This window comes from Colletotrichum spaethianum, assembly GCF_022836535.1.
Source record: "Colletotrichum spaethianum MAFF 239500 DNA, contig39, whole genome shotgun sequence".
Taxonomy (NCBI): Eukaryota; Fungi; Ascomycota; class Sordariomycetes; order Glomerellales; family Glomerellaceae; genus Colletotrichum; species Colletotrichum spaethianum.
The window spans coordinates 302,183-325,803 of record NW_026054809.1 but is presented as its reverse complement, the minus strand read 5'-3'; the positions used below and the strand labels follow the sequence as shown (position 1 = coordinate 325,803).

At 50.0% G+C, this 23,621-nt stretch overlaps 9 protein-coding genes and 1 non-coding gene across 10 annotated transcripts; 6 read left to right on the top strand and 4 right to left on the bottom strand.

The window, feature by feature from the left end:
- Positions 1 to 355: 355 nt before the first annotated feature.
- On the top strand, positions 356 to 1,713 carry ColSpa_10853 (cutinase transcription factor 1 beta; the record flags this gene model as incomplete). Its single annotated transcript, XM_049277065.1, has 3 exons — positions 356 to 380; positions 503 to 791; positions 858 to 1,713. The coding sequence occupies 3 exons, from the start codon at positions 356 to 358 to the stop codon at positions 1,711 to 1,713; spliced, it is 1,170 nt and encodes a 389-aa protein (XP_049133022.1).
- Positions 1,714 to 2,486: 773 nt separating this feature from the next.
- ColSpa_10852 (uncharacterized protein) lies at positions 2,487 to 3,064 on the top strand (the record flags this gene model as incomplete). The annotated part of the gene is made up of 2 exons (XM_049277064.1): positions 2,487 to 2,527; positions 2,587 to 3,064. 2 exons carry the CDS (start codon positions 2,487 to 2,489, stop codon positions 3,062 to 3,064), a joined length of 519 nt encoding a protein of 172 aa, XP_049133021.1.
- A 468-nt stretch (positions 3,065 to 3,532) lies between these two features.
- ColSpa_10851 (mesaconyl-C(4)-CoA hydratase) lies at positions 3,533 to 4,601 on the top strand (the record flags this gene model as incomplete). Its single annotated transcript, XM_049277063.1, has 2 exons — positions 3,533 to 4,074; positions 4,127 to 4,601. 2 exons carry the CDS (start codon positions 3,533 to 3,535, stop codon positions 4,599 to 4,601), a joined length of 1,017 nt encoding a protein of 338 aa, XP_049133020.1.
- Positions 4,602 to 8,725: 4,124 nt separating this feature from the next.
- On the bottom strand, positions 8,726 to 9,736 carry ColSpa_10850 (pectinesterase; the record flags this gene model as incomplete). Its single annotated transcript, XM_049277062.1, has 1 exon — positions 8,726 to 9,736. The coding sequence occupies one exon, from the start codon at positions 9,734 to 9,736 to the stop codon at positions 8,726 to 8,728; it is 1,011 nt and encodes a 336-aa protein (XP_049133019.1).
- Positions 9,737 to 11,149: 1,413 nt separating this feature from the next.
- On the bottom strand, positions 11,150 to 12,373 carry ColSpa_10849 (calcium channel YVC1; the record flags this gene model as incomplete). Its single annotated transcript, XM_049277061.1, has 1 exon — positions 11,150 to 12,373. The coding sequence occupies one exon, from the start codon at positions 12,371 to 12,373 to the stop codon at positions 11,150 to 11,152; it is 1,224 nt and encodes a 407-aa protein (XP_049133018.1).
- A 1,783-nt stretch (positions 12,374 to 14,156) lies between these two features.
- ColSpa_tRNA_284 lies at positions 14,157 to 14,255 on the bottom strand. Its single transcript is given in 2 exon segments — positions 14,157 to 14,200; positions 14,218 to 14,255. It is a non-coding gene; the product is annotated as a tRNA-Leu (tRNA).
- A 2,409-nt stretch (positions 14,256 to 16,664) lies between these two features.
- ColSpa_10848 (altered inheritance of mitochondria protein 6 ARB_06966) lies at positions 16,665 to 17,099 on the top strand (the record flags this gene model as incomplete). The annotated part of the gene is made up of 1 exon (XM_049277060.1): positions 16,665 to 17,099. One exon carries the CDS (start codon positions 16,665 to 16,667, stop codon positions 17,097 to 17,099), a length of 435 nt encoding a protein of 144 aa, XP_049133017.1.
- Positions 17,100 to 19,174: 2,075 nt separating this feature from the next.
- Positions 19,175 to 20,680, top strand: ColSpa_10847 (MFS transporter prlL; the record flags this gene model as incomplete). Its single annotated transcript, XM_049277059.1, has 3 exons — positions 19,175 to 19,373; positions 19,619 to 19,903; positions 19,983 to 20,680. The coding sequence occupies 3 exons, from the start codon at positions 19,175 to 19,177 to the stop codon at positions 20,678 to 20,680; spliced, it is 1,182 nt and encodes a 393-aa protein (XP_049133016.1).
- A 778-nt stretch (positions 20,681 to 21,458) lies between these two features.
- Positions 21,459 to 21,965, top strand: ColSpa_10846 (putative cytosolic iron-sulfur protein assembly protein 1; the record flags this gene model as incomplete). Its single annotated transcript, XM_049277058.1, has 1 exon — positions 21,459 to 21,965. The coding sequence occupies one exon, from the start codon at positions 21,459 to 21,461 to the stop codon at positions 21,963 to 21,965; it is 507 nt and encodes a 168-aa protein (XP_049133015.1).
- A 290-nt stretch (positions 21,966 to 22,255) lies between these two features.
- ColSpa_10845 (uncharacterized protein) lies at positions 22,256 to 22,651 on the bottom strand (the record flags this gene model as incomplete). Its single annotated transcript, XM_049277057.1, has 1 exon — positions 22,256 to 22,651. One exon carries the CDS (start codon positions 22,649 to 22,651, stop codon positions 22,256 to 22,258), a length of 396 nt encoding a protein of 131 aa, XP_049133014.1.
- Between the last annotated feature and the right edge of the window lie 970 nt (positions 22,652 to 23,621).

The window sequence follows — 23,621 nt, the reverse complement described above, 5'->3', positions numbered from 1 at the left end:
CAAGAATCATTCATTGAATCCAAGTCTAACCCGGAGTTTGGGTGTACTAAACGGAGCCCACTGCATCCGCAACTTCCCACAGGTCTCCCCAAAGGGAGGGATGAAAGACGGTTGTGATGCAGCCTAGCGCATACAATCACCACGATCCCAAGATCTACTTGACTGACTTTTCTTCAGTAACTTGACCCGCCGACTTCTTTCTCCACTGGAGTAAGCTGTGTTTCTTACCGCTATCAGTGGCATCTGTAAGACATCAAAATTTTTTTGTTCTTCAGTACTATCATGTTTTACGTTCCTCTGTGGTAAATCTTGTAGGTGTTCGGTGTGAAACGTCTAGGGGTGCCCGGTCCTCGGTATGATTGGTGTGCCCCTCAATCTCGGTAAGATGGCCTCGGATGTCGTGGCCGAATTAATTTTGAACTGTGCTAACAAGCTAACACTGTACGTATCCAACTGTGACGCTGACAAGGTAATATGTAAATGTGCCGTCGCACTTTCACAGTATGGGAAACATGCGTCACGCTCCAAGACACCCGCAAGACATACCGCAACAACGGAGTCCTACTAGAGCAGCATAATCACCATGTCCCCGGCTCATTCCAAGGATTGGTGTCAGTAAAAAACACTGCGCCCAATATGCCGATAGAAGGCCTCAAGAAACCCCGCGCGAAGCACGCGTGTAGGGAGTGCAACTCTCGGCGCATCCGTTGCAATGTTACCGAACGCCACCCTTGCTCCAACTGCGAGACCTCACAGGCAACTTGCGAAGTCCTGCCTTCACGCAGAGGCCGGTTAGTTGTCGCAATTTAGTCCCCACACTGATGCCCCAGATCACCGGTTACTGAAGTTCGGTACAGGTACCCACGGAGGTCCAAGAAGCAGAAGCAGGTGGAAGAGGCATCATCGGCGACCCCAGAACCTATCATTGCCGCTTCTTCGGCGGCTCCGCCTTCGGCTCTCACTTCCGCTGTGGCAGCGACCTTGGCGTCCATGAGCACTGCGTCACCCTCTCTTGGGCTATCCAGCTCCGGGGCTTCGCAGACTCCATATGCCGACACGCCCGTGTCGGTGCATTCTACAGGCGCGACGACAGGAGGCAGTCGCTTCTTTGGGGAGTCCAACTTTATCACGCTTGTTCCCGGAGCCTCTGAGACTGGTGCTGAAGCAGTCGTCGGTGACGGGGCCTTGAAGGGTCGTCTGACCTTCCCAGTCCCTCAGACGCCGCAAACTGACCTTGCTACATCACCTGCCAGTACAAACCACATCAGCTCGGCGACGGAGCGATACCTTCGGGATGAGGGCGCGCTTACCTTTCCCGACATGCAGAACTGCCTGCCGGCTTTGCGTGCCTACTTTAAGTGGTTCCATCCGTGCTTTCCCATACTCGATCGTGCAGAAGTTGCACGGCGTCTTGTCACGATGGAGATCTCGCCTCTGCTGCTACAGGCCATGCTGTTCATCGGTTCGACCTATTGTGACGAAGCGACTATTGTTGCCATGGGATTCAAAGATCGTTCCGAAGCCAAGAGCATGACTTACTCACGAGCACGTGTACTCTTCCACTCTAATTGGGAGAAAGATGAGTTTACCCTTATCCAATCTCTATTTCTTTGTAGCTTCTGGAGAGGCGGACCAACAGACTGGAGAGATGTGAGATATTGGCTAGGGGCAGTATTGACCCTCGCTCAGACGCATGGTCTCCATAGATCGTAAGTTCATCTGAAACCATGATAACAAGTGCACACTCACATTTTCTTAGGACAAGGTTCACAACAAAAGACCCCCATTTTGCACGGATGAGGAGAAGAGTCTGGTGGTCGGTTTATGTGAGAACTCACCCCATGACCCTCAGCATGGCCGGGAGAGCCTTTTCACGAGGTAAATAACTGACCGTTGTAGGTTCGCGAACGACAAGCATCTGTATCACTAGGTCTTCCATGCCGGATCCGTGATGAGGATTGCGACATAGAGCCTCTTACTGCTGTCGATCTGGAAGACGACGCCGATGAGCAGGAAATAACCAGTCTTGGTGCCTCGAAACTTGAACACGTCCACTATGTAATAAAGATGGTCGAAATTGCACGGTTGCGTACGTATCTCTTGGCAACCTTGGGATCTAATGCCTTTCAAACTAACATGCTGCTAGTTGGGAGAATCATGGACACCCACTTCGCACCTGGCCGAGGACCACCTGCTCCGGCTGAGGTTCGAGACTTAAAACAGCAGCTTGAAAAGTGGAAAGAGAGCTTGCCAGACGACATGCGTCGAGGACCGGACGACGGCCAGTTTTCGGTTCTAACATGCTTGTTACATTTAGCATACAAGTGGGTTGTTGTCTCAAAAGAATGTTAGATCGATGTTGACATACTGCCTCTAGCCACCTTCGCATTCTAGTACACCGCAATGGATGGCTTCGCAATCGAGACGAAGAGGACAAAAAGGCAGCTCTTGCTGCTGCCTGTCGCATTAGCCGTATAGCCGAGGATATGCTGGCACAAAAGACGTTGCAGTACGGCCAGATGCACCTGTAAGCGACCCAAAGCTGCTCTGATATCATCTTAAAACTGATTTCAATAGACTCACAAGCCTTTTCGCGGCGTTTTGCATCCACGCAATCGATATCAAATCCGCCGATGGTATCGGTCGGCGTCTAGCCGAACATAGGGCACAAATGTGTCTCCTTGGACTAAAGGAGATTCAAAAATACTGGCGCATCAATAACAATGTTTTAGATCTTTTTCTGCAGTACTTGGACGAGTCCATCGCAAAGCGAATCAACAGCGGTGGCGCAGATTCCGCGCCGAGCAACGCCGTGAGCTCGATGGCAGGTCTAAGCCCTTTCGATGCATCAGGAACGAGCCCATTGCAAGGTCTTTTCGCTGCCCAAGACCTGCCCGGACAACTGAGACCGGAAGCAATGGAGGACCAATACTTCAATCTCATGCGGACGAACTGGGAGGGCGAGGATGCACTTGAAGATCTTGGCTTATTCCTGGACCCTCAACTTTATGCCAACGGGCCAATGCAAGTTGAGGGGCTCAACTTCCTGCAGCGTTGCCTATGATAACAACTCTGGCATTTTTCAACTGCAAATAAGCGATCTAACCCCGCCTTCTGGAGCTTTTTCGTGCCCTGTTGTGCTTTTGTCGTGGGGAGCACGGATCCCTTACGCACGATCTCGGCTTCTTGTGCCGAGCATGGCTTCGGCTTCTTGTTCCTTGTGGAAAATGAAGAAGCCGAGGGACATATAGCCGAAGAGACCGGCTACACCACATACATGGTGTGGGGATCAACGTTTCCTTTGGCCCATTCCCTATTCGGCATCGCTTCAAAGCGCTTGACCTCCTGTCGGCCCATCTTGCCGGCTTGTGCTTCACAAGATTGAGACAGTTGCCGGCTTTATCTTCATGATGCATGTCATCGAACGGATTGCAAAGTTCGTAACGGCAGCAACCAGCTAAAGACTTGACTTTTCATCCTTACGGAAACTCAACGTCGTTCCTCTCCGTCACCGTCCCCAATTGCTCTCACAATGGCATCCCCGGCTTACCGAATACGACCGGCCCTCCTCAGTTGCGCTGCCACTGGCCGCCGGTCTATGACCACCAATGCAACGGACGCCGCTTCCAAACTTGTCGAGACCTTTGTTGGCAAAGATGTCATTCGCAAACAGGTCCTCGATTCCAATCAGCTCCAACGCCTCAGCTTGACCCTTAACCGTAAACAACTGCATCCGGGGCAGGATGTCTCCATAGACGCCCCGGTGCAGGGAACGCCGCTACCACCAGGTTATCACCTTGTCTATTTCACCCCAGCAGGCGTCGAGAGCGAGCTAGGCATGGACGGAACGGACAAAACTTTTAACGCTCCCGCACCGTTTACACGGCGGATGTGGGCCGGGGGGAAGATGCAGTTTCTCGAGGGGACTTCCCTCAAGGTTGGTGAGGAGGTCGAAGAGCGGACAAGGCTCAAGGCAGCGACGCCGAAGAAGAGTAGGAGTGGGGATGAGATGGTGCTGGTTGACGTCGAGAAGGAGTTTTGGGGTCATGATGGTTTGGTTGTCAAGGACCAAAGGTCAGCCATTTAGTCACTCAACACTGGCGAAGGTGAACTAACATACTCTCAGATCATGGATCTTCCGCCCGGAGGTCAACGTCTCTCAAGCCGCAAAGACGGCACCACCGCGCAGCGACCGGCCGTTAGCTTTTGGACCCTCCACAATCACCGACCTAAAAGGCGCAGACGGCAGCGCAGTCCGCCACCTTCGATGGTCACCAGTTGGCCTCTTTCGTTTTTCCGCCCTGACCTTCAACGGCCACATGATTCACTACAACGAGCCCTGGACCAAGGACATTGAACGCCACCCGGATGTTGTGGTCCACGGGCCGTTGAACCTGATCAACATGCTCGACTACTGGCGAGACTTGTATGGACACGATGGTAGGGAAGTACGACAAGTTGGATACAGGGCCATGTCACCACTTTATGCGGGTGACGAGTACACCATTCGCACAGCGGCTATTGGGAGTGACAAGAACTTTGAGATCCTGGTAGAGAAGGGCGGTGCCGTCTGCATGAAGGGTGAAATCATTGGCAGCTAGCAAGTGCCAGAATATGCGTGGTGATTTCAGCGAAACGGTGTTGAAGCTACGTGAATGAGTGACTATGTTTACAAGTATCTACTATCGAGGGCACAACCATCCCAAACCCAGTTCATGAACTTCTCATCGCATACTTCAGGATACGAGACATGAAGGCATACCCCGACACCAAGAATGTGCCGACCATCCAAACAAGGGAACCCATCCATCCATCCAGGTTAATGGTCTGCCGAAGCTGTCAATACCATGCAGGTCGTTTATGGTCCAGGGGGGCTTACAGGAATACTGTTGCCTCCACTCTTCTGTACCCACGGGAAAGCCCTGTCAATCATCTTGCTCTCATAACGAATACATGCATTGCTAATGTCCTGCGTCGATGGCAGATCTCCCGATTCGGCTTTTTCCTTAAGCCGCAGCAGCTCGGGTGGTGCGCCAGCACAGTCATGGAAGGCTTGGTTGCCACCCATTCCTCTGCAAGGGATCAGCATGGTGAATCATCAGAGCCTGGGGAGTACGTCTATCCATACCTGATAGGCTGCATCGCATGCACTGCGTCTCCGATGAGCCAAACACGGAGGTGGCCTTCGTCTCCAGTTGCCTTTTTGACGTTTTTGCGCCACGTTTTGGGGAGCCTGTTGCTTGACCTCAAGCGTGCTACATTGACTAGGTCCCGGCTCTTCCCCTCCGAGCCCGTTGTTAACATTGTACGACTAACAAATTACAACGTTAGTTAAGTTCAAGTTGTGTGAAGTTTGATACAATTCACAATTATGGTGCCCAGTCACGTGTGACCTCGAGGCATATCTTCAGGGGATCCTCGATCTTGGACCACCTGTCTGTTGGCATACGCTCTTTGGGAACGAGAATGCCCCAGTAGTACGACGCATCTTTGGCCTTGTAGTTGGGACCTTCTCTCTGCGAAGCTTTGTAGGCAGCGGGGAGAAACACTGAACAGTCCGTAAATCATCTTGACGCCCAGTTCATGATTTATCGTAACTTACACGTATAGTACAGTGAGACCCCTCCAGCCCAGACCATAACAGGACTTTTCTTCAATCGTGAGGGTAGTTTAGTGGGCAATCTGACGGCAAAGGGCCCTTTGCGAGGATCATTGCGTGGCTGTCTACCGGCACAATGTTGCAAGCTCCGACTTGCTTGTTGATCTACTTAATTAGATCAGCGTAAGAATCAAATTGTCTGGTTAGGTTCCGAGAAAGAAAGAGGGAGAGTGGGCTACCTTGGAACCAATGCCGTCTGCGCCGATAGACATATCGCAGGTGTCCGATGTTCCATCGGCAAAGTGGACTCTCACATAGTCCTGTCCATCATCTCCTCGAACGACCTCAAATCCCTCGAACGCCTTTCTGAAGTGAATACAGTCTTTCTTCTGTAGAGGCTGCATAAGAATATCTCTCAGAACCACTCGATTAATAGCCCATAAGGCACTATATGACGGCAGTTGCCCCAAATCAAGCACGGTCTGAAATTTGGTGTTCGTTAAGCTTGGTGCTGTCAAACCTGTTGAAGACATCTGGCTGTATTGCCCTTGAATTCTCTCGATGTCGGCAGGCTCGAGGCACGCGCGGAAACCTACCAAGGCGCTCTCACCAAGCCGGATCTGGAATCCCTCCCTCTTTACGTCTAGAGTTAAAAATCCCCATGGGTACCCATTTGGGTTCTAACCCATTTGACCCATGGGGATTCTTTTGGGGCCCATATGGGTTATGGGTTTTTTTCAAGATTATGGGTATAGGTTTTTGGGTTATACCCAAATGGGGATTTCTGTTTTCTGGATATGGGTATTATGGGTATCCGTCAAGTAATAAGCAGAAAACACAGCAAATGTTCTCAACCCATAAACCCATCCTTATCTCATCATTTGGGTATGGGGATTTTTCATACCTATACCCAAAAAAAACAATACCCAAATACCCAAAACCCAAAAACCCCATTTGATGGGTTGACCCATTCACCCAACCCATTCATCTGGGTACCCATGGGTCCCCATGGGTTGGGGACTTTTAACCCTATTTGCGTCTCCAGCATCTCTTTCGTATACAATTACGTCGACGCCGTAGTTTATGAGCCCATTGGCAAGGAGAGAGCCGGCGAGGCCGCCGCCTGCGATGATGGCTCTGAATTGTGATGCCATCTGGACTCGAGTGTTTCAGCAGTGATGTGTAGGAAAAGTCCTACTCTGGCATCTGAAGGTTATCAAAGCCAAGGTGGTCATCTATATCAGGACTGCTTACAAAGTAAATATGTATATGCTGCTGCTGGACTTGCCGTTGTCTTTAATTCAGTCACTTCGTGTGATAAATGGGATCAATGAATAGTTCCAGCGGCATGTTAAAGTTGGCGGTTGAAACTAGGAAGTCAAGAAGGTGTTACTGATCATAGCTTTCTCCGCAAAAGACCTCCCACCCCCACCTCAGATTGACACCCCCAGACGGCCCCACGCGGGATCAAGGGGCCGACTGGCCCGGTGTTCGAGGGATGCACCTTTCCGATTTGGCCGCCTAGATCCAGTTCGGCTCACATCAGTACGCGAAATAGCACATTCATCGGTACCGAGCGTGCCGCTTAGCCAGTTTGTTTGTACGATTCTTGTTCTTCTTGACATTCAGTTCCGGCAGCAAACCAAGAGCCTGGCCCGTGAACCCCACCTTGCAGGATGTGGCTGACCGGGCTGTGCTCCCTATCTATCTGATGCCTTCGATTGCCCTCTTCCAACAAAACCAAGCCAACTCGTTAGTGACATCGGTCTTCGCCATCTGTTCCGCTTAGGAAAACATAGCTTTCATCATCAAAAGCGCATAGTGCTCCTCCTTTTTTACTACGATAGCCAGCGAATTTCATTCATCGGAAATGAAGGCGCTGAGCCATTATACAGACGATCTTCAAGTTTCCCTTTTTCTGAGATGGCGAAGATAGCACCATCCGATGTCAATTCAATGGGGTTTAAGACGCATTCATAGCCTCCCAGGCGTTCGTTCCAGAACACATGTAACCATGGATCGATCAGAAAGTAACATGCATGGTGGCCACCGTCGTAGTGGGAAAAGACTTACGATCTCGATCGCCAAACCAAGTTAGACGTGACAGTCGAAATAAGCATGGAAAGGGTGTAATTATAGTCTTTCAGTGATGTCGTTTAAGAGTACGGAGGATCTATCTAACCAGATATCGTGAAAATTCGCCAAGTCGTTGGCTCGCAGTAATGACAGTGTTGGTTGTACAGCAAGAGAAGTTTGTTAACCTGATGAATTAAAGCGCTTGAGTTTCAAGCTGACGGGACTCAGTGATGATCTCAGTCTTGTCTCTGGGGCACTCAGTGCTGGGAAGTCGAAAGAATGAACTCGTCACTCTAGTACTACTACACAATTCAGCCTACAAGTTCATTCAAAAATTCATCCGAAGCTGATGCTTCATAAGGTATAAAAGCTTGGTAATGGTGCAACTTATACCTACTTTCACATTGACTGTTTATGGCGTAGAAGCCTATTATTTTAATTATTGTAAGAATAACAACCTTTCTTGAGTTCAACCGTTGAGTTACCAGGGTCATATCAATACCTGCCTTTATCCGTGGCATGACCAATGAGCTAGAAAATGTGGGAATGGTAGAAAAATATCCGAGATCGCACAACATCGTTTGCAACCCTGCATAGCCAGCTTTATCCGCCATCGCGAGATGATAGCTGCAGCCGACTGACCTGTTGCATATGCAACGAAGGGGCTGCACTCACTTGACTCCACCAATAGACTCTTAGGTTCCAGCCGTTTTGTGTGGCAAAACCCCGCGTTGAATGCCGAGAAGCCGGTCGAGGGTTTGTGGCGTTTTCTGCATCCCTGCTCCACGAAGGGTCTGACGCGGAAACACAATACTTGAAATCAGGTTTCACCTCTCTATTGAGGCTTAAAACGCTGCGATTTCATTACCCTCAAGATGAGAGTTGACCGAGCAGTGCCACCGAATCTTTCTGGGTACTAAGAACGATTGAAGTCTACCATATTCTTTTCATGTGTGGATCTAATCATAGTGTACGCTTGTTGGAAAACATTGAACGAAGTGAATACATATATGGAGCTTTCGAGATGAATCCATTACTCTATGTAATATTTTACAAGTAGCCAGCGTCCACCCACCATTCCTTTTCGAATCCTTCGCCCAGAACGGTAACAGAGTCGATAGGGGCATCCAGCTTGGAGCTAAAATTCGCTCTCACACCCTCCGCACCAGGTCCAGTGTTCTGGTACTCCTTATAAAAGACGTTGTCAGTGCTTTGAACGTTGTCCCAGGTTGACCAACCAATGGGCTTAACGACGTCGCTGAGAGCGCTGTTCTGGAAGACGACGCGCGAGAACGGTCTCCATGGCCTACCGAGAGTGACTGACGCCGGGCCGCTGGTACCTGTGACGTTGGCCTTGTTGAAGACGTAGAAGGACGTATTGTTGGCGGCGTCGCGGCCGTTGGCGGTAATGAAGCCTGGACCGATGGTCTGGATATCGCAGGTCTCGAACCAGGCGGCCGCTCTGAGGCCGAACACAAAGTCGACAGCGCCGTTGATGAAGGACTTGGCATAAATTTGTCTTCCTTCGTTCGCGTAGATAGTGTCTTGGTAGCCGGTGATCTTGCAGCCGTAGAAGCCGAGATTCGTCTTTTGAGCGCTGATGGCAAGAGCCTGGCCGTTCTTATTGGCCTGACCGAACGTGTTGGCGATGTTGAGGTTGTAGATCTTGATATTGTCTCCCCATAGACGGAGAGTGGCGGTCTGGTCGTTGCTGGTAATGTTGGCAACGGTACGCGACAGGTTGTTGGTCAGAGTGGCCTGGTTGTTTTGGTAAGAGCGGGCGTCGCAGGTGTAGCCCTGGATGGTAAGAGGTCCGTTGTAATTGGGAATCCGGACTTGCTCGGTGTATGTACCAGGCATAATGAAGATCGTCTGCTCGTCTGTGATGTTTTTCAGGGCTTGGACGGCCTCGTTAAGGGTAGTGAAGCTGTTGGCTTGTTTGCCGGTAGCATCAACGACCAGAGAGTTAGCTGAAGGGCTAATTCGTGCATATTGGCCGCCGCATGTCGGAGCAGCGGTAGCCAAGGCAGCCAGAGCGAGAATGTGGGAAAATGCAACCATTGTAAATGAACGAATGAATTTGGTAAGGACTGGAAGGTTATTGTTGCAGCTTGTGTTCGGAAAGGATAGTCACCAAGTATTTATTCTTACGACTTTGCGAAATCCGGTCTCCGGAGTTTTGAGTCGGATCCCGTCTCTTAGACTCTTCTCAAAGAACCTCGTCCTTGCAATTGACCCGATTGCGTTCATCTGAACGTCTTCGATAAGGTAGCATCCAACTGTAAGTGCGGTCATTTCGGCACTTGAGTCACAGGGGAGGGCTTGCATGCGGAGTACAGACGGACAGTTACGATTGAACATTCCGCCAATTACGGCTCCGCCCTGTTGCGGTGTGGCTAAGCACGCTTGTATTTCCCGAGAGGCTCAAGCACCACGCTGTGGCTCTTGGCCAACTAAACGTGAGGTAATGACGAGTCAAGCTGTCAAGAGACGGTCTAGCTTCGCGGTTGCTTCGTTATTGGTGGACAAGATGAACAGCTGAAGCTTGTGGCTTGCGCCACCAGGTCTAGGTTCAAGACCTTGCTTCGACAATGTCAGTTATGATTGTCGAGGGCCACGAGATGGCGAACAATTTGCTTTTTGGGTGTTGGCTTCCTTCTGGTACATCCTCTCTGTTATGTCAGACTTTACGAAAGAAGCGATGGCGTGCATCATGCCTGAGTACGTATGGTCCACAATACAGCCCGTAGAGTGTTACCAAGGAACACTTGGGCAGGGCTTCCAAACTTTACTTACACCGCGGAACGCGTGTACGAATCTAAAGAATCCGTTGAGAATGCCAATACGGACAGATAAATGGGGGTTATAAAGCTTCTTTGATTGTTGTTATGGAATGTTCCAATGGTGATTTACCTCAATATTTATTTCGCGGGCTTGGCGGACCGTCCGGGAGCTTGTGGATACGTTGTGAAACTCCCCTCAATATCAACGCACAGGATCACCCATTACTTGACTCAATAACTCGTCCAAGGTTTCCGCGGCAGGGATTCCACTCCGACTAATGGAGCTGCTGCTGCAAGAGAAAAGGTGCCGTTGGTCTATGCTTCTAATCGGCTCCCACTTCGGGAGCCCGGAGCTGATAAATAACCACCCTAACCACATCATAGGATCCTCCTAAACTCTATTAGATATGATTAACTGCCAAGTACACTATTCTAACAAGCTGGTTGCTGGTTCCACAACAGCATTTCAATAACGGCGTTACAGTAGATTCGAGCTTCTTTAGCTCAGATTAGCTGAGAACCCCACTGTACTTGAGTGCCTAGTAACAATTTCATCTATAGCTGACGCTTGCCTCCGTGCGCTGCCAGCATCGCGCAGATGCATTCTGCCACCACCTCGAACCTTTCTTCCACTTTCTAGACACTACATTGTCTAAAGTTTTCATCCGTTGACGCCAAAGTTGAAGCCAAATCACAACTGCCTCACAGGTGATCCGGACAATGGCTCGAATTCATTTGTCCCAACACGCTGCACACTTGGCAAGGGAAATACCACGCTGATTGGCGACACCATTCTACCGGGACGTCTCCTCCTAGTCGGCCGTCGTCTCGATCTTGACCGGCCGACGTCCCACGATACCCTGGAACCCAGTTCGCTTTCAGCGAAGCCGACGTCGCTCAGGTTGTCCAACTCTTCCAACTCGCGCTCCACATTCGGCGGCGGTTCCACTTTGAAGACTGCTTGAATGTCCCCGTGTGGGTTGAAGCCGCTGAAGCTCCAATTAAGAAGAGATTGTGACCGTGCGCGACGCGGGTGGGCTATACGACGCCGCTCGAGGACGCTGATTATGATCAACGCTGGTGCATTGAGGGCGCGGATGAGTGAAGTATTGACTTCGTGAAAGGAGCACGAACTAAGCACCGACTTAAGAGGCAGTAGTGCCGCAAGGGCAAGGAGGTTGAATGGGGGCGGATACGCGAATATTGAGTCGCTCTTCACACCTGCAAATGTGAGTACCGCGCGGCGGAATTGGATTTCTGCGGGTGCATCGGAGATGAGCTTTGAGAACGTATTGCTCAGGATCGCAACAAGAATCGTAAGAAAGAGTATGTTGCCAAGAAACGCAAATGCGATCATCAGCGCTGGGCCCAAAATTGGGTGAAACTCATTGGAACGGTCAATGCCAGTACCGTCCAGGCCGAACCACGTCCATATGAGCCATTTGCACGTCTCATACCAAGTTAAAGCAGTTTTATCCCCGAAACCAGCGGTCGTGTCGTTGCTTCCTATTAACCATTGCAGGGCAAGAAAAAAGCCCATAAAGCACCATACGGAGATGAAGGTCAGGCGAGTAAAATCCTTCATCATAGCGTGCATGGCGATGAAGACAATGTTGTCCGGCAGTAGGGTGAAGGCAAGACGGGTGAGTAGAACTGGAGCCGCGAGACAGAGAATGTGCACGCCGTATCCGTCGGCAATGACCCCTTGGTAGCTCAGGGTATCGTAGATGCGGGCGAAAACGTAGCAGCTGAAAATTAAGCTGAACGTGATGTCGAGGAACGACCACAGGGTCTGAGAGTGGACGGCCCAGCCGTGTTCAATGATGGCCGCAAACTCGTTGAGAGTCCATCCCGCAGTGTAGATGGCAAAGAGACATTCCCATCCACTCAGAGTAGGACTACTTCGGTTCACCATCGTCAATAAGTATAAGATAACGAGAGTAATGAACTGGAACAGCTCGGTCATCTGTCAGATCCATGGTACTACCAGGCGTCTCACATCAAGAAGCGGTGCTCTGTGCGGTTCGTAAAGCGAAACCGAGGCATACTCGTAATGATCCGGAAGAATGTCGACGAAAGACAAGGGGGTATAAGTCACCACGCCGTGCCAGACAGCATCTACCAGCCTCTGGCATGCCGATGAACTCAGGAAGAGTTTGCTCTCTGAAATTATTGCCAGCTCCAAAGTCGTGAGTTTCCTCTCATGTCCGTCTCGTCGTTGAATTGGCCACTGTAGTTGTCGACACTCGCTCTCAACCTCCTCGGGTGCGCCTTGGAAGGGGTCGAAACCTTCGACCAATATGTGCGCCAAAATGAGGAGACCGATCTGACCGGGATGATCTTCGTGGTACCGACGCAACACGCGACTGGCGACAAGCTCGCATAGAGTAGCGCGGGCGACGTTAACAGTATGGTGTGCGGTGCTAGTATGTTGCCTCAGAAATTGGATGCGGTTCGCGAGGAGGCAGTAGACTACTATCTTGTGAGCTGATGTTGTCGCGGAAGAGTCATCAATCGCGGGAACTCATACCAATAGTAGGGTCGTCGGGGTCATAGAGACGATCTACGAGAGGTCGGACAACCAGAGAGTTCATCCGCGGCTCGCGAAGTTGGTCCAGCGTATAAGGATCATCTGAGATCTATCAGAAAATGGCATATGGATGATTATCAACACTGCATACCTATACTTGCGAGTACAAGACGCCGAATCCTGCAATTACCTTCAATGTGAGTGAATGCAATTTGAGCGGAAGCAACGTCGAAGTACAACAGACTAACCGATGTATCGTGAGGTACACGCATGGTGACACTTCGGTGCTCACACTGCCAGTGGCGCTGGCAGCAACGTATTGATCCGCCTCCAAATCTGGATCGATGCCGCCGATGGCATCCGCGGCGCGCGTGGCCGAATCTCCATCACTCCATGGCGACAGCGGCCGAGTCCAGTCGATCAAGTCTGGGGTCCGGGGTGCTTGTGTTTCTTCCATCTGAGGTTTGAATTCGATGATCAAAGATGCCTGCCTGCTGCCTTGCTGCGGATGTAGCTTAAACGCTATCACCTTGTTCGGGCACCCTCTTCGCTGTGTGGTCGCCGCTGCCGAGCCGCCAATTTCCTTCCAAGCCCCGGCCGAAGCAACTCCCGCTCTAACCCGTTCGTTTCAAGCGTTCACGTCCAAGCCGATATCTGCACTGAACAAGTTGGGAGAACGATTCAAGTTTTGTCTTATGAAAGATGCATCTTCTTTGTAAAACGCTCGGGTTGCCTCCCAGTGAGGGGTTTATCTACACCACGTCCCCTGACCCGATCAGTGCCAGCACTAACGCGGTCCGATCAGCAGCTTGCACTGCCACCCACGCTCGTGCACCTGACATAGACAAACAAGCACCGCGGCATTTTTGGTTCACCGCAAACTCAAAAATTTGTCACCGAGGTGAGGTGTTTAGCTCGCATGTCATTTGGACAGGACAGGGTTTAGACAACAAGTGTGCATTGACTGTTTTAACGCCATTTGGGTTAATGTTATCCTTCGCTTACTATTTCACAACAAATGTCTCTATTACCGTAGTAAGTTGTAAGTAAGCATCGTGTCAATACCCAAATAAACTTGTTGAATTATATACTACGGGTAAGAAATAGGCATCCAACAGAAACAGAAGTAGAGCCCAACACATTCATCACGTCACCGGCAAAACACAATTGAAAGGGACGAGACTCGAACTCGCGCGGGTTGCCCCACCAGGAAACAGATGTTAAGCTGACCTTAACCTGGCGCCATAACCAACTCGGCCACCCTTCCAATAACTCGTGGTATATGAACCAGTGGATGATGGATGACAAGCGCATTCGGGAACATTCATGGAGCAAAGCGGGTTAGGGCAAACCCCAACCCATATTGATCTGTTAAATGATTGATGCGGAGAAGATTCTAATTCGGCCCTGGTCCTGATTTCAGTGGGGTTAGGGGCAAATAGCCCAACCGTCTTACACGGCGATAGCCCACCTGAAATAGCGTCCTCGATGCGGTGGTCCATCATCCACGGACTTGTCGTTCTTTGGCGAAGTCTAACATAAGTGGTTTATTCCATTTGGGCATAATTAGTGGTATAGACCCAAATCTGTTAGGTTGTCCTCAACGCACCTCATCTTGTTACCTTGGCCTCCTCTTAAATTTGGATCACTTGGCGCTCTTCCAGGGCCTGTGCACCTGCCATTTTGACATTCGAGTTCCCCACATTTGGGCTGCCCGTACTAGAGGGGACCATCTATCTACGGAGAGGATAATTTGACAATTTCGGATTATCAGTTGACTTCAAAAGATTGTCTCCAAAGTATTACCGAGTAAAAAAACTTTGAACTCTCTGTTCAAGTAATTATCAGCACACGCTGTTGAAAATGGTGGAGTTAACGCTTATCAAGTCCAAGTATACTCCTAAAAAAAAGTTCAATCTTAAGAAACTTGTGTTGGCGGATGAGGAGGCTGTGGGCCAGGAAGGTCTTATTCTGTGTATTGTTCCTATATTTGTTTCTGATCGGCTACTTAGCATCCTTTGGCGCTGTGACGCAACTGAACGGAGAATGATCATTTCAAACTAAGATAGGTGTTCTGGTTCCACACTGGCTAGAGTAGAGCTGGCCGGGTTGAAAATGCCGTGGGCTGCAGTTGCGACCCGATGTTGGCTTCTCACCTTCCTTCATACTCCCTCCCGCCTCTTCTGGTATCGTCGCATGTCCTGATTCCAAACAGTTATCTGAGCTAACGTCGTCGTGACGACTGCAAGCTTACGTATTCTCCTATCAGCAGCAACGTTGGCTCGACTGAATTAATTCGGATGCCTAAAATAGCGGGTCTAGGCATATCGTAAACACGGTAGCGGACTATGTTGTGTTCAACATCTAATGCGGCTGTGCGGCGCGGTTAGGAAGAGTGCTGGCAGTCTCCACATGTCTCTCCTTCAAACACATAACAGAGATTTTCTCTGCCCAGTGACCTCGCCTGGCTTGTTCGTGGTCTTCTCCTTCGTCTCTCTTGCGCCTTGCCAGTTAATCGACCAAATGAGCTTCGATCTCAACCATGGGCCCCGTGTGCCAGATAGCTCGAGGGACATGGCGACTACATCTCCACCCGTCAGCTTTCCATCGCTTAATTTGACTGAAGATAGTGATTTCACCCATGAGACGAGACGGCACTCGGTCTCAGAAAATTTCACCTGTCCTACTCAACCGTCTCTACCATCAATCTTTCGGAATCTCGTCCCTCACAACATATGGCGTTTGCTCAAAAATCGGAGCTCGGGAAGAGACCTGGTCGGTTTAGCTCTGGGGTTCACAGTGGGAACTTCTATAGTCTTGTGAGATCTCCACTCCTTTGCTATATGACCCAGGATGCAGGTCATGCTGACAATGATCCAGGGCTGTTCTTTACGCCTTGGTGTTTGTATCGAAACCTAGCTCCTTTCGTTCAAACGTGCCCTACGACTTGATTTTCAACAAGCCTCTTTCAGCAGACGGGAATCCAAAAGAAGCCCTGGACCTCTGGCTTGCAGATTACTCCCGATCGGTCACCCCCAAACGTTGTCATTCCCACAACGACTACTGGAGGCCATACCCATTGTTTTCGGCTCTCGTAGCCGGGTGCACAGGGGTTGAGGCGGATATCTGGCTCAGTGATGACGGTACAGACCTACTGGTGGGTCATGACCGCGACGCCCTCTCGAGCAACAACACGCTCAAAGCGTTATATATTGACCCACTCTTGAAAATACTTGAAACCGAGAACCCTGATTCCAGTTGGGCAAAGCACACGCCGTACGACCAGCCCCGAGGCGTCTTCAAAACCGACCCCAATGCCACTCTAGTCCTTCTCATCGACGTCAAATCAGAGCCTGGAGAGACTTGGCCTCTTCTCGTCAAGCAACTTGAGCCTCTTAGAAAGAAGCAGTTTCTTACACGCTATGAGCACATCCAGACATCTCCTGGTTTCGAAACCAAACAAAGCAGATGGCCCGCCGCAATCACGGTGGTGGGCACAGGCAATCTTAATAGACGCACCTTTTTCGACAACGACCATCGAAGCTATCCCAACTTCGACGCTTATCATGATACATTCATTGATGCCCCCTTAGAAATTCTGCCGGACGAGAACAAGTTTTGGCGTTATGAAGGAAACGACCCTAACTACAATGGGTCAATTACTTGGGCGAGTATAATGTGGGACGCGGACGAGACCTACATGACGTCAACATCATTCAAGCAGGCGATCGGCTCCGTCCGAACCGGCTTCAGCAAAACCCAGCTCGCCAAACTGAGGAATCATGTCAAGATAGCCAAGCAAAGCAGACTAAAGACACGGTACTGGGATATTCCGGACTGGCCAATTGGCTATAGAGATTATATCTGGCAGGTATTGACTGAGGAGGGTGTTGATTTTCTGAATGTGGACGACCTTGAAAGTGCTGTGAGACACGGGTGGGTAGAGGGATATATCAAGGATGTCATCTGGATGGCTGTTGTCTCGGCATACATCTTTGCCTGCGGCTTCACAATGCTTGTAATGTGGCGCCGCCATCTTAGAAAGCAGTGGTTACAAAGGATTGCGGATGCAAACAGAAGAGGTCTCAATGAAGGAGATTTAGAGTTGTAAGTAGAGAAGAGCTTTGGCAGTAACCCTTTGAGTTCAAAACTATCACACAAACGACTTTTCGCTCTTCGAGGAAAACTCTACGCCCCAGTCCCAAGTTGCCACCATCTTCTCCCCTTTTTCTCTAGTTTGACCCAATCTTCTTCTGCCAGCAAAGCGTTAGCCCATGAGTAATGAGGCGAGAGGCAGCAGCCAGACATTTTGCAGAATGTTGAGGATTACGACGAGGATCTCAAGGACTGCCAAGTCTCCTTGGACACACTCATCTCCTAGGTCAAGTTAACTCCGAAGGTATGACTTGAGTGCATGCAATAATGAACTGGGTTTGAAATTACACCTGCTGAGCAACCATGAAAATATTTGACAACGCTCTCATCTAGTTTTCTTTCTGTTAAGAAGTTTTGTGAAATTGTTGTTCCTATTCTGGACTGCTTCCTCTCGGAACGATTAATCTCTGGAAAATTTAGGGAAAAGATCCGGATACAAAGGGGATAATGCTGGATATATTTTTGACCTGATAGATGCAGCAAGCTTTCTGTTATCATAAGACTCAATCTTTTCAAAAGCGTTAGTAACAGAAGCTCCTGTTCGAGCCTGGATAACTATTCCAGCCGACCCTTCCACTTGTTTCAATTCGGTCATCTTGTATCAAAATGGTGCCCTTATGGGCCCATTGAGTCTTGCCTCCAATGTGACATAAAGTCACGAACGATCATGGATGCATTTCTCGAACTGTAGGATTCGGAGTTGAACGTAAAAGGAAACGAATTGACGGAGCCGAAGACAAAACAACGGTGAACAGCCTTTCCTGACTTCGAAATCGACTTGAACCGAGGCACCGAAAATGGAACACATACCGACCCCGCATAAAGAGGCTACAAAAGGCCTGCATCTCTAGCGCGTGGCTTGAAATCTGTGGGGTACCAAAGTCGAGTGTGTCTTGCGTGTCTGTAGGGAACGTATGTCATAATCGCCGTGCAAGCGAAGTGTTGACTAGACGCTACATAAACCACCGTCGCATGCAACTGTCAGCCATTGCTAGACCAAACATGGTACGTAGTGGAGGGCTCCGGATGTACAGCGGCTTCCGCCCTCGATCATTAAGTCCGGTGTGTCTGTCTCCCAACTGCCACAACCACCGGACCGAAAAGCCATAGCCACCCCCTCTCGGAGGCCACCTCTTCAGCTGCGAAGCGACATGATTCGATTGATTGCCGCCAGAGAGCAAATCACAGAGAGACGAATTTGTTGACAAGATTACTCACAGTTCCTGCATCGGCGGTCGGTGTGGAGCAGAGCTAAGTCCGGTCCGGGGCCGGGGTGGAGCTTGTGGTCTCTTAGATACAGTATTACGGGGCAATTTTAAGATTTGGCGATCCAAACATGAGTTTGACTTCTGGTCTCGGGTAACTCCCGGGAAGGAATTTCGGAAAATAAGGAATTGCTTATAACAAGGAACGTATGAGAGGTGGCTTCGGGCACGCGGCGAAAGCCGTTATTGACTAAAGCCCGTGGCATCGATTAATCAGCTCCCGCATGACCGAGCCAGCGTGGCTCTCTAACCTCAAAGCCACTGAGCTGCATGCTAATTATTGAGAAGCCCACCTGCAACCAAAGAAAACGCGGGGTTCGGCCGGGAGGTTGGGGGGCAGAAGCAAGGAAGCCAAGGAGGCAGGGGATGATCAATACCATTTGCAGCCATCCCTGCTCGAAGCTATAGCTGCCGGTCGATTCCAGGTCCAGACTGGCGCTGGTCCGACCTTTTGAGAGCTGTTTGTGGAGTCGGGAGGATCACCGACCCTGTCTTGGCTGTGAGTCGCCGCGCCGAGGTCGGGCGCAAAAAAAGGGCGAGTACACCTTGCTTGTCACAAACAGTAGTCATAGTGATGAGACGAAATATAAGCTGACTGCCACCCTGAGAGATCGTCAGTGTTTCTCTACCGCTGCATCATTACTTCTCTCTGGTTCTTTTCCCTCGTCGGCCTTGTTTCCGCGAGGCGTTGTTGTCGGCCCTAGAGTCCCATCTTCCGTTAGATACAGACAGGGCAACGAGCATCGAGCTCGAACGACCCCCCGAAATGCAGTTTGACCAGGAGAAAAAGCCGGCAGAGTCGCCGTCGCGCTCCCTCGAGCATGCGACCGATGTCGACCGCCCGGTCTACGGTGACGATGCACCAGTCGAGTGCCCCCCTCACACTACGGAGTCCAAGCTCATCACCAAGATCGACTTTCGCGTGATCCCGTTCTTGTGTGTCATGTACCTATTGGCCTTCCTCGGTGAGTCCTGTCCCCGCTCGCGATGCGCGGAGACGTATCCGTCGCATCGCATTTCCAACGCCCAGCCATTCACTTGGCACACCTTATGCCGTCCGAAGAGAGTTCCTCAGCTCTGAAAAGTCACGGACCTGAATGGCAGCTTTTGTATTTTCCCTTCATGATCGATGGTTGGAGCAGACCTCTCCTCGATCGCGGCACAGTCACCCCGGTGTCACACCAATACTGACAGTAGTTGCGCTTAACAGACCGAGTGAACATTGCCAACGCAAACGTCTTTGGTCTGTCCGACGAACTGGGCCTCAGCGGCACCCTTTACAACAACGCCCTCGTTGTCTTCTTCGTGCCCTACGTCCTCCTCGAGATCCCTTCCAACATTCTCCTCAAGAAGTTCAAGCCCCATGTCTGGCTTAGTATCAATATGTTCGGCTTTGGCCTCGTCACGATGCTTCAAGGCTTCGTGCAAAACTACGCCGGTCTTTGCACGACACGCTTCTTCCTGGGTGTTTTCGAGACGGGCATGTTTCCAGGAGGTAAGCGCCAGCCGGCAATTGCAATCGCAATGTAGTGATCTCACGTTGGCGCGTGGTGGCTAACTGTTATTTCCTGCAGCGTTCTACCTCATCGGCATGTGGTACCGCCGCCACGAGGCCCAGCGCCGCTATTCATTCTTTTTCAACAGCACCACACTCGCTGGCGCCTTTGGCGGTCTCCTTGCAGCAGCGATTGGCAAGATGGGCGGCATCCGTGGCTACGCGGGGTGGCGTTGGATTTTCATCCTAGAGGGTCTCTTGACCCTCATCGTCAGCATCTTTTTCTTCTTCTGCTTGCCCGACTTTCCCGAGGATGTCAAGTGGCTTACCGATGACGAGAAGGCCTTCGTCTCAGCGCGCCTGCGCGCTGACCAGGGCAGCTCCGCTGCTGAGCGCAGCATCACCGTGCGCGACGTCGGACGCATCTTCAAAGACTACAAAGTCATTCTCGGTGGCTTTATGTATTTCGGCCTCATCGTCCCGGCTTATGGATACGCATACTTCGCGCCGGGTATCTTCCAGACTTACGGATATGGCAGCATTCAGACGCAGTTGCATAGCGTGCCTCCTTGGGTTGTGGCCTTTTTCTTCTCGATGACTATCGCTTTCATCTCAGACAAGACACGACATCGATTCGGTTTTGCGATTATCGCAATCTGCGTGGCTATCACTGGTTTCGCGATTCTCATTTCCGTCCACGACAACACGCCTCTGCAGACTTTCGGTCTGTACGCTGTAGCATCAGGCAGTTATACGGCAATGCCCATCATCGGTTAGTTTTCTCCTGTAGTACCGTTCGGAATTCTCGTTCTAACTACGCTTTACTTAGTGTGTTGGTTTAACATGAACCTTGGTGGTCACCATCGGCGCTCAATTGGAAGTGCCTGGCAAGTCGGCTTTGGTAACATTGGTGGCATCATTGCTGTCTTTGCTTTCCTGAAGAAGGATGCTCCCAAATACATACCTGGATACAGCATTAGTATCGCTTTTGTTATCCTCAGCGGCTTGTCGTGCTTGGCTTATGCTATTGCCTGTTGGTCGGCAAATAAAAAGAGGGACAGAACTGCTGGCGAGTCGGTGTTAACGCAGGAAGAGAAGACAGAATTAGGAGACATGTCTCCGGATTACAGGTATCTTCTGTAATTAAATGTTAGAACAAAAACCGGAGGAGTATCATGACCATAACAGTATTAAGAAACTCAAATACCAAAAGTGTGCACCATGATTATGTCTTCTAGTTACGTTGATTGAGTGAGCTTGATCCAGATAATAATTACCATCGCTTTATCAACCATGGTGTTTTCAACCGCGAGAAAACACCGCGAGAAAACTTATGCATTGGGGTCTGAAGTTTCCTGGCCTAATATAAAAGTTGTTCAACGGCTCTCGTCTGGGATAATGTTCCTCCGTGCCCCGCAACGTCATGAATCCAAGTTTATCCCGCATCGCCAACTATTACATCAGCATGTCTTCTTATCCCTGGCACAACTCCAAAGTCACATTTACGACGCAACTTGATTCGACTGTCTTATTTCTGCAAGCCTTTGGCTGCACAATGTCCTCTAAGCCAGACTCCAAGATCCTCCGACGATGCGTCGAGCTTGCAAAGGAAGCTCTTGACGCAGGTGATGACCCTTTCGGCTCCGTCCTTGTCGACGCAAACGGCATCGCAATCAAAGAAGACCGCAACCGCGTCAACACAGGAGAAAATGGAGATGGAAAACGAGACGGCACACTGCACCCAGAGCTTACACTCGCCCGCTGGGCGCAGCTAAACCTCAGTGCAGAGGAGCGGGCCAAGGCTTCGGTCTACACGTCAGGCGAGCACTGTCCGATGTGCGCTGCTGCCCATGCCTGGGTCGGATTAGGTCCCATCGTCTATGTTTCCTCAAGCGCTCAATTCTCTGCTTGGTTAAACGAGTTCGGTGTCGAGAGGGAGACCAAAGTGAAGCCACTGCCAATTAATGAGGTCGCACCGAATATCCCAGTTCAGGGTCCGATCCCTGTGCTGGATGAAGAGGTTAAAGCCCTGCACAAGCAAAATGTCAAGAGGTCTTCGTAACTATTTGCGAGGTTGGCGACACCGGCGCATGTGCCTATGTCGCTGGTTGAATCAGCCAAAGGCGCAAAGTGAACTTTCGGAAATGGCATGGCTGGAAGATGATGACGACCGATAACTAACAGAAGTATCATATCGACGGAGGATAAAGAAAATGTGTAGATTATCACTAAAGAAAAGGTATGGGAGATAGACTCAAGTGTTTAACTATTGATCATGCCAGGTCTAGGCATATTTATCTATCCTGATTCCCATCGTAACTCTCTTTGAATAGCTAAAGATCAAAATCATCTTCAGTTCATCTGCCTTTTCTCGTCTTGCGAGAGACGGCGACGTTGAGCCAGCTTGCGAGCCTTTCTGCTCCTACCGTGCTGGATCTTACTGCCAATGCGAGAGTGGTAGATCTCCATCAGTCTATTCTTGCGATCCGCGTACATCCGCTTGTAGAATTTGTGTTCTAGAGTTTCGAGCTCATCGTAGTTTACATCAGTGACGTCGTCATTTTCTTCACTGTGCTCGATCTCCGGCCCATCTGAGGCAGTTATGAAGCTACCTTCAGGCTCAGTCCCCGTTTCAGAGTCCTTCAGACGGTAATCACCAATTGGAGGAGTGTTAGGGCGGCTTGATGAAGCGGCGATAGAAGGCTGACGAGCTGAAGAAGATTGGTCAGTGGGGATGTTGGAGATCATTCTGTTGCTTAGATACAAAATTGAAGTGCTGATATAACAATGAATGTTCTTTGATTGAAGTTGAGAAGATAACTGAGGCTAGAGGATTATGGTCAGTGAAGGAAAGTGGCTGGTGTATTATGTGACTGGAGCATTCTTGAACTAGGGCTTCAGACTTTTTTTTATGGATATTCAACCTAGCTTTAGCTTCGGGAAATTTCACTGTTCAATAACACTTGGGAGTTTGAAACAAAGCATTGCTGGGGTCTGACCATCTGATTGCGGACTTGCATGAATGGTCGCTAAATATTGTCGTAGTTCCTGCCTTTGTTTTGTATAAAAGACGGGTTTTCACGCAGCAGACTGTTATATAAAGACGTCTCGGGCTATGTATAACTTCAATGAAAGAGATCTATCTTAGGTTCTTCTGAGGTGAAAAAAGTATCGGTGTTAGCCAACTTCTTGTCAATTTGAACAATCGGCATGTGTTGTTGAGCTGGCGATCAATGTGAATTGTAATCTATAAGTACAAAACATTAGCGGTGCTTCGATTCAAAGCTTCTTGATACACAGCCTAACTTTACTTTCATCAATGAATCTTTGCTGTTTAATATTCTGCATTCCTCCAAGCCAGTGGTCTTCTCTGCTGCCTCAGAAGGATTAGATCTAAACCCTTTTGGCACGACGGGGCCTAGCGTGGGGTCCTATCCACCTCATGGCTACATCGCCTCATGGCTACATTGCAGGGTTCAGCGGATTGATGATCAAGCCACACAGCTCTCCTAACACGTATATGATGTTTCCAGGCTGACCTCCTTGTTTTGGATATCGATGCACATACCTAAGCATCATGTCGTATTGCTCTCGATAAGTACTCGAGTATCATTTCTATAGCGAGCCCTATAGCAGGCTGCCATTAGTAGCCTACCTTGGCACAAACACCACATCGCAACTGTTAATGCCGAATTAGGTGCATCTCAATGCTATAGTT